Genomic DNA, 12,511 nt, shown 5'->3' with positions numbered 1-12,511 from the left:
AAAACCAAGATGCACGCGACCGCCCTGATTTTACCAAAAAATATTGTATACCTAATTTCAAATATGCATTGTTTATATGTATGTTATCTAGACGCAGAAAAAAAAACCGGGGGACAGCAAGGGATGCCATGTATGGATCCATATTAAATAAAAGCCTTCAAGAGGCTCATGCTAATTTGCAAAAAGTGCAGCGCCCTCAAGAAGTTGTGGGCAATCGGCAAAATGTAAGTCATGTGCTGTACTACATGAATGAACTCACGCTCGGCTGGAAAATTTGAGAACGACGTGCGCTACTAGTGTAACTAATAACCCATTTTATTGACTGCAGCGCAAGCGGGCCCGCACAGTCAGCGAGTCGCCGAGCTCCGACAGCGACTCGGATTCGTTGTGCGCTCAGAGTGAGCTGAAGGCAGCCACTGAAAAGGCGCAGATGTGGAAGGCGAGGGCCGCCGAATTTAAGGAGGAGCGCGATTTCCTCAGGGAAAGAGTGGTTGCTCTCGAGAAATGCCTCGAGAGCAAGATTTTTCAGCGTAAGTGTGGCATTTTGTTACTCACTGTGGCAATTATTTGGTCTCACTGAGATGTGGTAGTGCACTGCTTACCCTTTCATTACATTTTTTTATAGTGGAAGGCACACTTCCCCAGCAGCTTGGCTACAGCAGCAACAAAGGTTTCATATTTTATTATTACTTCTGATAGAGTAAATGTACATATATGGCTATTATAGCCTTGAACTGTTACCATGCGTACTTGGTGTGTGTGGTAATTTTCTCTGTTAGTGGTGTTTAGAGCACATACCGCGATGTAGGGCAGTTGCTCCTTTAGAGAAGTGCTGAGCCCACAAAAAATTTATGCATTTCAGCCCCGTCCATGCTGATGGCTAGTCAACCCCGTCAACCCCGTCCAGCTGTTGCCATAGTCAACCCCCCCACTGAAGTGGAAATGAGCAGCACTGGAGGAGGTTTGACCTTTTATTACTTTTTTATCCTACATTTGTTGGTGCTAGCTGTAAACTCTATAATCACAAGTATAATATTCTTTCTTTCTGTGGCTGAAATTCACAGAAGCCTCGTTGTTTGGAACATTTGTTCTCTTGCAAGGTGATGCATGCACAGCATGACCTCGCTGTGCATGCATTCTTAACTCGTTAGCTCATGAAGCAGAGCTGCAGCCAAAGTTGAGAAATATTGCTGCTGAGAGCACTGATAACATGTCTGAAAATTGACACTTGATTATTACATTTGGTTTTACTGCAGAAAGCTTGCTTGGTGCTGAGGAGTCTGCCTGCAGTGAGTCTCTTTTTCCTTCTCATGCTGGCACATTCAAAGGCCAGGTGAATAAGAACCAATTCTTTCATGTGCCTTTCTACATGATGTTTGGCTCTCTGTTTAGGTTCCCATGGATCCTCAGCAGGTCCAACCTCGCACGAGCCAGTGATGTCTGCACCACTAAGTATGCTTGTCCTTGTTCTGGCCTATTAAGTATGCCTAATGGGGATCAGTATATTCAGTTAATTACAGCAAAAACTAAATGGTTGCCAAGGCTATTTTTGTATATTTTAATTTAAATGACAACCTCAGTCAGCATGCACGTTGAATACTAGTGCAGCAACAGCTGCGCTTCCTCTGCATTCTCACATTTGTGCTCAGCTACTAAGCAACCTGTTTTAGTCTGTATTCACTTTCATGATGTACCACCATGTAACAGTCGGGTCTCCTCGTTGGCTATCAACATTGCTAAAGCTGAGAAGTTTTAAAAGAATAGTGCACATGTATTAATCAGGACACCTTGGTAAATATATCACATGTAATACAGTCAGTTCAAGTGGTTGCCATTGTGTTACCATATATCAAAGCTTCTTGCTAAGGGTGCAAGCGACATTGTCAATACCCATCCATTCTGTGCATTTTCATGTTTTTTCGTTTGCCTCTTACAGTTTTGGATGCCTATGACGTGAACCTTAAATGCCTTGCCACGTTTTAGTTAACATTTATCCGTGTCACTGAGCACACATGCGGTGAATGCATATTCTCATGCAGTGAGCAGCCACCTTGTGTTGCTATGTACTTATTTGTAAAAGTGTTGACAGTGCTAAAAGCAAAACCAGGAGTACAAGTTGCGGTGCTGATCGAATGAAGATGCAACATGTTGCATAAATGTACAGTTTTTTTTGGGTGAATAAATTGACCAATAAAAGCTGAAAATTACAGAGGGTGGAACCTTCTGGCATTTCTATCTAGACAGCAATTTTAGCTTTTATTGGTCAATTATTAATAAAGACTGAAGTTATTTTGTTGCACTAAATTGGAAAAAGCAACAAAAGCAAAACGCAATCAAGTGACCTTTATTTTGCAGGCCAAAGCAGCAGCAATATTGCGACAGCAGCTGCTGATTTCACTTACTTGGACGATGGCACTGTGAGTATAAGCATATTAGTCTGTAAGCCCTTACCACAATTTCAGCTAGGTACATCTTTGACCTTAGGCAGAAAGCTGATGCCTTTTTATTTTCAATTTTCCTGCGCTTTCCGTTTGGTCTGCTGCCTCTTTATGAAGTTGTATGCAATATATTGCTTATTTTTTCGCACAGTTCCACCTTGCCAAGGGAGTCATTGTGAGGGCGGAGGCAGCATTTAAAATCATGAAAAACATCAAACCAACACTTGTCGTTAAAGACACAGCGGAAGCGGTGTGGGGGAAAGATGTCTTATCCAAGAAGAGCGTCACAGGCGTGGTGGCGCCACGAAAGAAATGCCTGGGTGAAGTGGCAAAAGAACCCTTGACGCCAGAGAAGGTGGCTGTTGTCACAGGTGAGTTGACAAAGAAACATTTAGGAAACATCTAACTGTTGCTAAGTTGTATCGATGGCTCCCGCAAGCAGTGCCAGCAGTTTAATTCACATGCACTTAATTGTAGCTTCTATTCAAGCTTCTGCTGAGTTGTGCTGACAGCTGCCAATGGGGCTTTTTAATCTGTTTCTACTTCTGCTCTTTTCACAGCCATGCTGAAGCACTGGGGTGCTGAGAAGAAAATCAGCGTGGAAACGACACTACAGAGCATGGGTCGCCTGCTTTCGGAAAAAATTCAAGATGTGCTGAAGTTAAAGCGTCGGCTTCAGTTATAAGAAAAATAAATGCTGGCAAGCTGGACATTGTCTATATGTATCTCTTGATATATTGAAGCCTGTGGCTGGTTGGCCACAAGTTGCGGCCAGCCTGGCACTAACAGGCCTATGTACTTAGTGGTCCCAGTACCTAGTGGTCCCAGTACCTAGTGGTCCCAGTACCTAGTGGTCCCAGTACCTAATGGGAATTGGCTAATAAACCACTTGAACTGGGACCAGTGGAATCCCAGTTGCGAATTTTCACCTGGGATAGCACGGGGTTTGGGAAAGTTCGCGTCTGAAGTAGTCGCCAAGTGGTGGATTGTGATTTATTCAGTGTTTTGTGTGCTGGTGGGTAGCGTAATCGCTCTCTGCAGTAGTGGAGGAGGATTTCTCTGAATGTGACCATGCGGTCGCGCGCGTGTCCGCGGTGCAGAACTAAGGGCTCATCAGGACCGGAAGACGCAGGAGAAGGATGATGCGCCTGGTGTGCGAGAGCTCGGGCAGCATCGTGGGCGGCTTCGTTTCCAGCCAGACCCGAATGACCAGGGGCCCAGATGATCTGTACGCGGCGTTGCCTTGAGGCGGGAGTGTCGGAGAGTATTTTCTGTGCTTGGGGTGCTATGAGTCCTCTTGTGTAGTTGCGAATGGCCGTTTTTGAATCGCTGATTATGTAGTGTGCATTGGTAGAGGCATAAGCCAAGGCGATGGCCGTTTCCTCTCCTTCTTCGGGTTGAGTGGTGAGTATTGATACGGCCGCGGCGAGGCGGTACTGAGAGCCCGCGACTACGGCGACCGCCATGGTGTTCTGGGGCGCGATCTTGTACGCGTTCCAAAATAGAACGGAGGCGTTTCGTTCCATCGAGCCGCACACGATTGGTCAATTTCAACCGCGACGTTCAAATTGACCAATCGTGTGCGGCTCGATGGAACGGAACGCCTCCGTTCCATTTTGGAACGCGTACAAGATCGCGCCCCTGGTGGGGGTATTCCGCGGTGTCCACGTAGGCTACATCTGCGGCGTGGTCGTAGCGTTTTTGTAGATGTTTAGCTCTGTCTGCACGTCGCTCCTGATTGTGTTCTGTGTGCATATTACCAGGTATGGGCGATATAACTAACTTAGCGCGAATGTTTGGAGGGACGAGTACTTTTGGTCTGAATTGGGTGGTGTAGGTTATGCCTAGGGTGCGCAGAATGTGTCTGCCCGTAGTGGAGTTGGCGAGTCGTTCATATTGGGTTATACGCTGAGCTTCAATAAGCTCGTCTATGGTATTGTGAAGGCCGAGGGCATCCAGTTTCTCGTTAGATGTGGAAATTGGAAGCTGTAGGGCTTGCTTATATGCCCTCTTAATCATGGTGTTGAGTTTGAGCTTGTCAGTCGCATTGAGGTGAAGGTACGGGGCGACGTAGGTGATCCTGCTGAGGGCGTAGGTGGTTACCAGACGAATGAGGTTGTTTTCTTTCATGCCGTGATGTCGATTTGCGATGCGTGCTATGAGGCGAGTTGTTTGGTGTACATGACTATCTAATTGCTTGAGCATCTCCGTGTTTCTGCCGTTTTGTTGGATGCGTAAGCCAAGGATACGGATGCTAGGCACTGTAGGTATGAGTTGCTGATGCACGTGGAGTTGTATCTCGGGGGGATGAGGGTCTGGGCGTCGACCTCCCCACGTAGGCCTGTATAGAAGCAGCTCCGATTTCTGTGGGGAGCAACCAAGGCCACGTGGTTCTACGTATGCAACAACCTCGTTGATGGCTTGCTGCAGCGTGTCTTGGATGTCCCCGTCGCTGCCCCCAGTGACCCACAGGGTGATGTCGTCCGCGTAGAGGCTATGCTTGAGGTTGGGGATGCTAGCTAATGTAGGGGGTAATCCGAGCAAGGCCACGTTAAACAGAAAAGGGGACAGAACCGATCTTTGCGGCGTACCTTTGCTGCCAAGGTGAATAATTGGCGACTGCAGCCCTCCGATGGTGATGGTGGCAGTGCGACCTGTCAGGAAATCCTTGACGTAGTTATTTGTTCGGTGTCCAACCTGGAGTTGTGCTAGTTGGGTCAGTATGACCTCATGCGTGAGGTTATCGAAAGCCTTAGTTAGGTGTAGCCCCAAGATGGCTCTGGTGTCCAGCCTCGAGCTTTTATCGCCATCGATAATTTGGTGTTTGAGCTGAATCATGATGTCCTGAGTAGAAAGTTTAGCGCGGAAGCCAACCATAGTATTGGGGAAGAGATCGTTGTCGTCCATATGTTTGTGTAAGCGTGTGAGAATGACGTGTTCCAGGACCTTTCCGACGCATGAAGTGAGATGGGGCGGAGGTTTTCGAGTAGGAGGCGCTTCCCGGGTTTGGGAATCATAATGATTTTGGCTTCTTTCCATTGTGGAGGGAGTTGTCCAGTTTGCCAGTACTCGTTAAAATAAGCCGTGAGGGCTGTTAGAGAATCCTCATCTAGGTTGCGAAGCATTTTATTAGTAATGCCATCAGGTCCCGGGGCCGAGTTAGGGCGGAGTGCGAGGATGGCTGCACGTACTTCTGCTGAATGTATGGGCGCGTCCAGATGGTCATTAGCGGTGCCAGTGTATGCTGGAGCGGGTGTAGTAGGTTGAGGTCCTACGTAGCGGTCTATCAGCTCTTGAAGAATTTGTGCGTCCGTGCCCGGATGAGTATGAATAATCTTTTGCAAGTTGTGCTGTTGTGTGTTCTTGATGTTGGCCGGATCGAGGAGGCAACGAAGGATATTCCACGTTTTGGGTAGGTTTGGTTGCCGCTCCATGCTGTCGCATGTACTGTGCCAATTTTGACGAGTAAGTTGTTGTGCATAGTCTTCGATATGAAGGGCGAGCGTGGCAATGCGTTTTCTGAGCGTTCGGTTGAGCTTGTTGCGTTTGTATCTGCGCTGCAGACTGGCGAGGGCTTCCCACATAAGCAGTAACTTGCTATCTGCCTCCTGCAGATTGGCTTCCTCTGGCACCGATTTAGTTGCTTCGCTCACATCTTGCAGCAAGGATGCGACCCAATCTTCCAAAGGCTGTTGGGTACCGGAGAGAGAGGTGATGGCTCTGGCCTGCCGGAAAGCGTCCCAGTCTGTGAGGCGGAGTTGACGGCCCTTGGGCTTTCGCGGGCCCGCTCGAACTGTGGTTTGGATTATATAGTGGTCACTGCCCAAGTTGTCTTGTGTGTTTATCCAGTCTGCCTGTTGTATTCGTTTTGCGAATGTCAGGTCCGGAGTAGTGTCTCTGCTAACGCTGTTTCCCACACGAGTTGGACAGGTTGGATCCGTGACAAGAGTAAGACCTAGGTTCTGTCCGTCAAGCCATAGTTGCCTTCCCTTTCGGCGGTCCACCGGGTATCCCCATGCCACCGCAGGGGCGTTTAGGTCCCCTACAATGAGCAGGGGGGGCTCTTCTGGCTACTTGATCTGCTTTGGTGAAGAGTCGCAGAAATCTATGTTGTTGTTTGGGGCTGCTATATACATTGAGGATGAAGAGGCTCTGTTGCGTGCGTTTTGCAGACAGGATGATCTCCAGGAGAATGTGGGCTGCTGTATCAATGCTTGTGTGATGTTGTATAACCGGAATGTTTCGCTTAACTAGTGTGGTTACTTGGGGCCTGCGTCCATCATCCGAAACTGCAGTGTACGCCGCGTATCCCGACAGCTTAACCAGTTCTCCGGTCTCTTGTAATGCGATAATATCGGGGGAGGTATGCGGTGCGAGAGAGGTAATGTATTGCTGTAAATGTGCTCTTTTCGCCGGAAGCCCCGGCGGTTCCACTGCCAAATGCAGTAGGTGGCTCGTTCGCGATTACTCGAAGCCATCTTTGTCGGGACGGGAGTACGGCTTCTTTAGGGGACCTGCTCTGGGACGGAGTAGGGAATTTTCCAACTCTGTCAAACGGGTATTGTGATTTTGAGCCAGGGTCGCGACCATGTCTTGAAAGGCTTTGTGCGTGACGTCCATTTTTTCTTGCCGCTGTTTTTCTTTTGCTGCAAAGGCCTGCTCAATTCTGGGTAGTAGTAGCGTTTCGAGTTAAAGCAGCGCTCCATACACCAAAGACAAGCTACTTCCTGCTACAACAAGGCCATTTTGTGGACTTTGGCTGTTACTACAAGGTAAACAACACCAAGTTCAGAAATAAATATGCTTGATATATACTGTATTGGCTCACTAGTCTTGAGATACATGTCATTTGTTTGTAGCAGATGATATGTCTTTCCACATTTACGGTTCAGCATAATTGGTTCAAACATAAAAGAAAGCCCTACATGAGTTTGGCTAATCTGTGCTGTATCTCATGTGTTACTGTTCTGCCCCAACAGAATCTGCACCAAGCACACCATGGACCTCATCACAGGAGCCCCCATCTACCCTGACAGGAAGGGGCTGGAGCCGAATTTACAAGGATTTTACACCACAAACAAAGAAGCGGATGCAGAAGCATTTGGATGAGATATCAAGTCTACGGAGGATTGTGTCAAGACTGAAAAGAGCCTCAGCCATCATTCCACCAGCACGGATGTTGGCCGAGTCATCCAGGTACCTCAACAGACTTTCTTGAAATTCTTCATGTTGAGATGCACCTGCAACCATTGAACAAGCACGGACGACGCTGGCTAAAAGAGTTCCATCAGTTTGCCCTTCCTTAATCAGCTTCCTGGTCATGTCAAATTCCATTTGTGCCGCGTATACATTTTTTTCTATAAATGCAAGCTTTTTCATTCCCCACTCTTGCTAGGGATAATTCTGCTTCCTCATCCAAACATGAAGGTCAACCGATTCTGTGCTCATACTTAATAGGATTCACTGTCTAGTAGCATACCATATCTGTAGCAATATTTCTTAGTGTATGCTGCCATGTGCAATTCCTCTACAGAAATAGCCGATGCAGCATCGACATGCGTCTTGCATTAACCGTTGCACCGTGTGCTATGTAGCATTTTACTTTTCTTAATGTTTTTGGCTTTCAGTGCTTGCAGAGCCGAGTGGCTTCTTTCATGAACACAATCTTTCTGATTGCCATATTTAATTCCTAGTCTCATTCAGCATTGCTCTTCTTGCTCAATAGCCTGGGTGTAGCCCTGCTCGTCTAGCCTTGCCTGGGTGTAGCCTTGCCTTGTTCGATAACCTTCAGTGTACCTTGTGCTACACTGAAGTGATTGATTACAGAGTCTGGTTTCGCTGCTGTCCCACTTGGTCGTGGTCGCCGTGTTACGTTTCTCGAATGTGGGGACCTGGTAAGTTGCATTGGGAAGCAGTCTCTCGAGGTAAGCACCTGCTCCTGCAGTCCGCACAGCAACATAGACTCCCAATTTACACGCACCGTGATTGGTGCTCCCCGTTCTGTCCTTTCCTGCTGTAGCCATGTGCAAATTTTGTTTGTGGCCTTCGTCAGCTGCAATTTGGCATGAACATAGACCAGCATATGTGCTTACATGATCTGAGGTGTACGAAGTTGATAGCCACCTAGGTGGAATGGCCCGCAAAAGTGGCTGCCGAAGGTGATGCCCACGAAACCGACTTGTCCATAGAGAGACAAATTGGGGCACCAAGTGTGAGCCATACATTAGCGGTCCTCCAAAGAAAAGAAATGTGCAGGCTGGAAAGGAGTTAATGCTAAAATGCTGGGTAGTTCATGTTGCTGTGTTGACTGGGGCAGTGGATGCCTGCACCACATGATTGCTTCGCAATGGAAGTTGCTAATATTCAATGGTGACTGTCGGTGCAAATAGGTGGGACACGCCACCCAATCTGTTCGCGCTGCTTGTTGTCGCTCATTACCAGACCACCATGTGTGTTGGAGGCAAGCGCTATGCCTGTAGTCGGACAGCTTAATGTGCCGTAAGTGACCCATGTACGTGAATGCTCACTGTTGCCATATGGATCTTCACCAATGTATAATGTATTCTGTGGACCTTATGCGGTCATTGATTGCAATCTCATTTCACTGTTATCTGACTTGGTTATGGTTGCCGTGTTACGTTTCTCGGACGTGGCACCCTGGTCAGCTTCATTGGGAAGCAGTCTCTCATGGTAAGCATTCGCTCCTGCAGTCCGCACAATGACATAGACTTCCAATTTACATGCTTTGTGATTGGTGCTCCCCGTTCTGTCCTTTCCTGCTGCAGCCATGGGCAAATTATACATGTGGCCTTTCTCGGCCACGATTTGGCGTGACCATCATTTAGAAGAGTATAGATGTAGGTCAGTTGGTGATTCATGATTTGGGAAGTTACTGCAAATAACACACGAGACAAAGAAATAGACAACACGAAGCGGTACTGACAACTGTTTATTTAATGAAGCGAACGCCAAGCTTATATATATATATATAGATCAGACACACGTGTGCACCCAAAAAGCAACGAGAAAACCAATAACACAAAGCGACCTTCAAGAGGGGTGCGATACAAATGCTAAGATACACGCTGATAGACTAGTGAGGCACTTAACACATGTGTATCACGTGGAAAGAAACAAAAGTTCTGAGTAACAGCAGATTATCGGCAGAAAAAATGGCCAACTGAAAAGAGAGGTTGTAGAGGCAATAGCCATACGACACTTTAAGGATGGTGATTGCGTTAGTTTTCAGTCAGTTGCTGTTACCCAGAAGGAACTTTTTTATTTTTCTACGTGATACACACGGGTTAGGTGCCTTGGTAGTTTACAAATGTTTATCCTAGCATTTCTATCGCAACCCTGTTGAAAGTCGCTCTGTGTTTTTATTGGATTTCTCGTTGCTTTTCGGGTGCACACGTGTGTCTTATCTATATAAGTTCGGCGTTTGTTTCATTAAATAAATAGTTGTCAGTACAGCTTCGTGTTATCTCTTTCTTCGTCTCGTGTGTTTTTTGCGGCAATCCTTGACCAGCATACATGCTTACATGGTCCGATGTGTGTGAAGTTGAAAGGCCCGCAAAAAGGCTGCCGAAGGTGATGCCCGCAAAACCGACCATGTCCATATTGAAAGATAGAGGGGCACCAAGTGTGACCTACACATTCGCGGCCCCCGAAATAACAAAAAAAGAAACGTGCAGGTTTGAACGGAGGTAACTTTAAATTTCTGGGTAGTCCATGTCGTTGTGTTGGCTGCGGCAGCAGATGCCTGGGTCACCCGATTGCTTCGCAATGCAAGTTGCTCATGTTAAACGGCGACTGCCGGTGCAAACAGGTGGGACACTGTCCAATCTGCTTGCACTGCTGGTCGTCGCTCGTTACCAGGCCGCCATGTGCGACGACGAAAGTGAGCCGTTTACGAGCTCGCGTTAATGATTCCAGCGCATCTCGACATGCAATTTTTATTTCTGCTCTTGTACGAGAAGGTGCACTGCTTGTCTTCTACCAATAAAGTCGCACGTTCTGTTCACTCACTTGTGGCTTGTTTTTATGGGCGTCAGTAGAAGCTCTTTGGTCTCCTGGCAATTAGAACGCGAAAACTACGCGGCAGCCAAGGCAATGAGGCGTGCCGCAACGCCAACCGGGCAAGCCCGGCGCGTACCAGCGTACGCGACCGGTAAAAAGCGGCCATATTGAATTTTGCTCAAAAGAAAAAACTACATTTCCACATCCTGTTTGAGCAGCGCCATCTGTCTTATGCCTAAGTAAGTTCCATGCGCTGCCGCTTCTTATTTTCGTACCACTGTGGAAGCTACAGTTTCCCTTCTCTAAAGTTGGTTCTTTATTCTATGGGCGTGTCGATGTTTGCACTGCTTGGTGGAATCTGTGATGAGCTGATTCTACATCGTGAATATTGTCGAGATGACGAACGACTACTTTAAGGCGCTTAGCACCGAAGCAAAAGATCGGTATCGCCAAAAGCTGATGTTTTGAGGCAGAGAGCTGCCCGATCCGCTGGACGATGTCGTGCGATTTTCGTTTTAGCCGGGCTCCAAACACCTTCCCTCAGTTACAACCCCGAAGCAACAAGCGGAGCATCTTAGCGAGGACAATCAGTGAACGCAGACTGTTTTCCTCAAGGCAGGTAATGGGACTGCCGAAAACTAGAAAAACTTTAATGGGGCACTTTTTCTTTTCTGGGGTTTTACGTGCCAAAACCAGTTATGATTATGAGGCTCGCTGTAATGGAGGGTTCCGGATTAATTATGACCACCTGGGGTTTTTAACGTGCCCTACAACACATGCACACGGGCGTTTTTGCATTTTGCAATGGCACCTTTATTGCTGCAAGATGGAGGATGAAGTGGTAAGCTGTGCATGTGTACATGCATGTTTTCTGCGTCATATGCCTTGTTTCTGCTTTTCAATATGCATTCACAAATAACTGTACATTCTCAAAAGTCCTTTAGTGCAAGAAGCCTAGGTCGACTGAAATGGGACTAACTTAAATGCTCACGAATTTACCACACTTCTAACAAAATGAAACCTGTAGTGTTGGGCACGAGATTGCAATCCATAATTGGCCTCTGTTAATTCGTAAAGGCTTTTAGAATGTGGCCGAAACTTCCTACATGCATGCACGGAAGTCGCTAGCTTTTCTGCGATTGTGCTCTGTGATACCGATACGAACGCTCACATGCCGCCGCGATGTCTCAGCGGTTACGGTGCCCGGATGCTGACCCGAAAGACGCCGTTTGGGCCCCAGCCACCGCATTTCGATCGAGGCGAAATGCTAGAGGTCCGCGTACTGTGCGATGTCAGTGCACGTTAAAGAACCACAGGTGGTCGAAATTATCCGGAGCCCTCCACTGCGGCGTCCGTCATAGTATGAGTCGCTTTGGGACGTTAAACATGATAAACCAATGCACCTAAGTAGTAAAGCTGCAGAAGTGCACTTGTGCCCCCAGATACGAAAAGCATTAAAATAAAACAGTGGCAGCATGGCACCCGCTAAACAATAATTTTAACTCATGTTCGTAGCATGGCGATCGTCCAGCGGGCAAACTCGGGGCGAGAGTCGAGCTGCTCTCGCCTGAGTTACACGACATACGGCCAGAACAATCGTGCAGTAGCACTTTTATTATTCAGCATTATAGCAGTCCGGATACTCCACGTAGTAACGTACCTTGGATGAAGTGAGCAGAGCAAATCTGGGAGCTCTTGGTGGGCTCCCAGATTTGAAAAACACCGTTGACGAGTAAACGTAATGAAAACAGTCGATGCTCCAAGAGCTACTCGCCGTCACGCAACACACTGAATGCCACAAGTCGCACTTATATCGATATACCCGAAAAATAACACAGAATATGCGCAGGACGAGCGCGCGAGCGAACAAATACCAGCAAAAACGAGAAAAAATGAACGGCGTCGGCTACCGGAAGTTTCCTAGGGGCGCCGGATGCCGGCGCACAGCGTTGCCAGAGCGCGGTGACGCTGGATAAAACTAGAGTGTACTAAAATGGGGAGTGGGTCCAACGAGGGCTCTGCGCTGAGGCATTTTTTATTGAAAATCCAGGTGG

The 12,511-nt window shown here is 47.5% G+C and overlaps 1 protein-coding gene across 1 annotated transcript; it reads left to right on the top strand.

Moving 5' to 3' along the window:
* Nucleotides 1–266: 266 nt before the first annotated feature.
* Nucleotides 267–3,346, top strand: LOC125942534 (BEN domain-containing protein 5-like). The gene is made up of 4 exons (XM_049660719.1): nt 267–1,452; nt 2,356–2,417; nt 2,590–2,809; nt 2,999–3,346. The coding sequence occupies exons 1-4, from the start codon at nt 1,437–1,439 to the stop codon at nt 3,121–3,123; spliced, it is 423 nt and encodes a 140-aa protein (XP_049516676.1). The 5' UTR covers nt 267–1,436; the 3' UTR covers nt 3,124–3,346.
* Nucleotides 3,347–12,511: the final 9,165 nt, after the last annotated feature.

Source organism: Dermacentor silvarum, chromosome 1, assembly GCF_013339745.2.
Source record: "Dermacentor silvarum isolate Dsil-2018 chromosome 1, BIME_Dsil_1.4, whole genome shotgun sequence".
Classification (NCBI taxonomy): Eukaryota; Metazoa; Arthropoda; class Arachnida; order Ixodida; family Ixodidae; genus Dermacentor; species Dermacentor silvarum.
This window is presented reverse-complemented; position numbering and strand designations above follow the sequence as displayed.

Excerpts from the sequence above, each read along its gene's own strand:
- LOC125942534 (XM_049660719.1), top strand. Across the intron at positions 2,418-2,589 it reads CTTACTTGGACGATGGCACT|TTCCACCTTGCCAAGGGAGT; the intron begins GTGAGTATAAGC and ends TTTTTCGCACAG. Across the intron at positions 2,810-2,998 it reads GAAGGTGGCTGTTGTCACAG|CCATGCTGAAGCACTGGGGT; the intron begins GTGAGTTGACAA and ends CTCTTTTCACAG.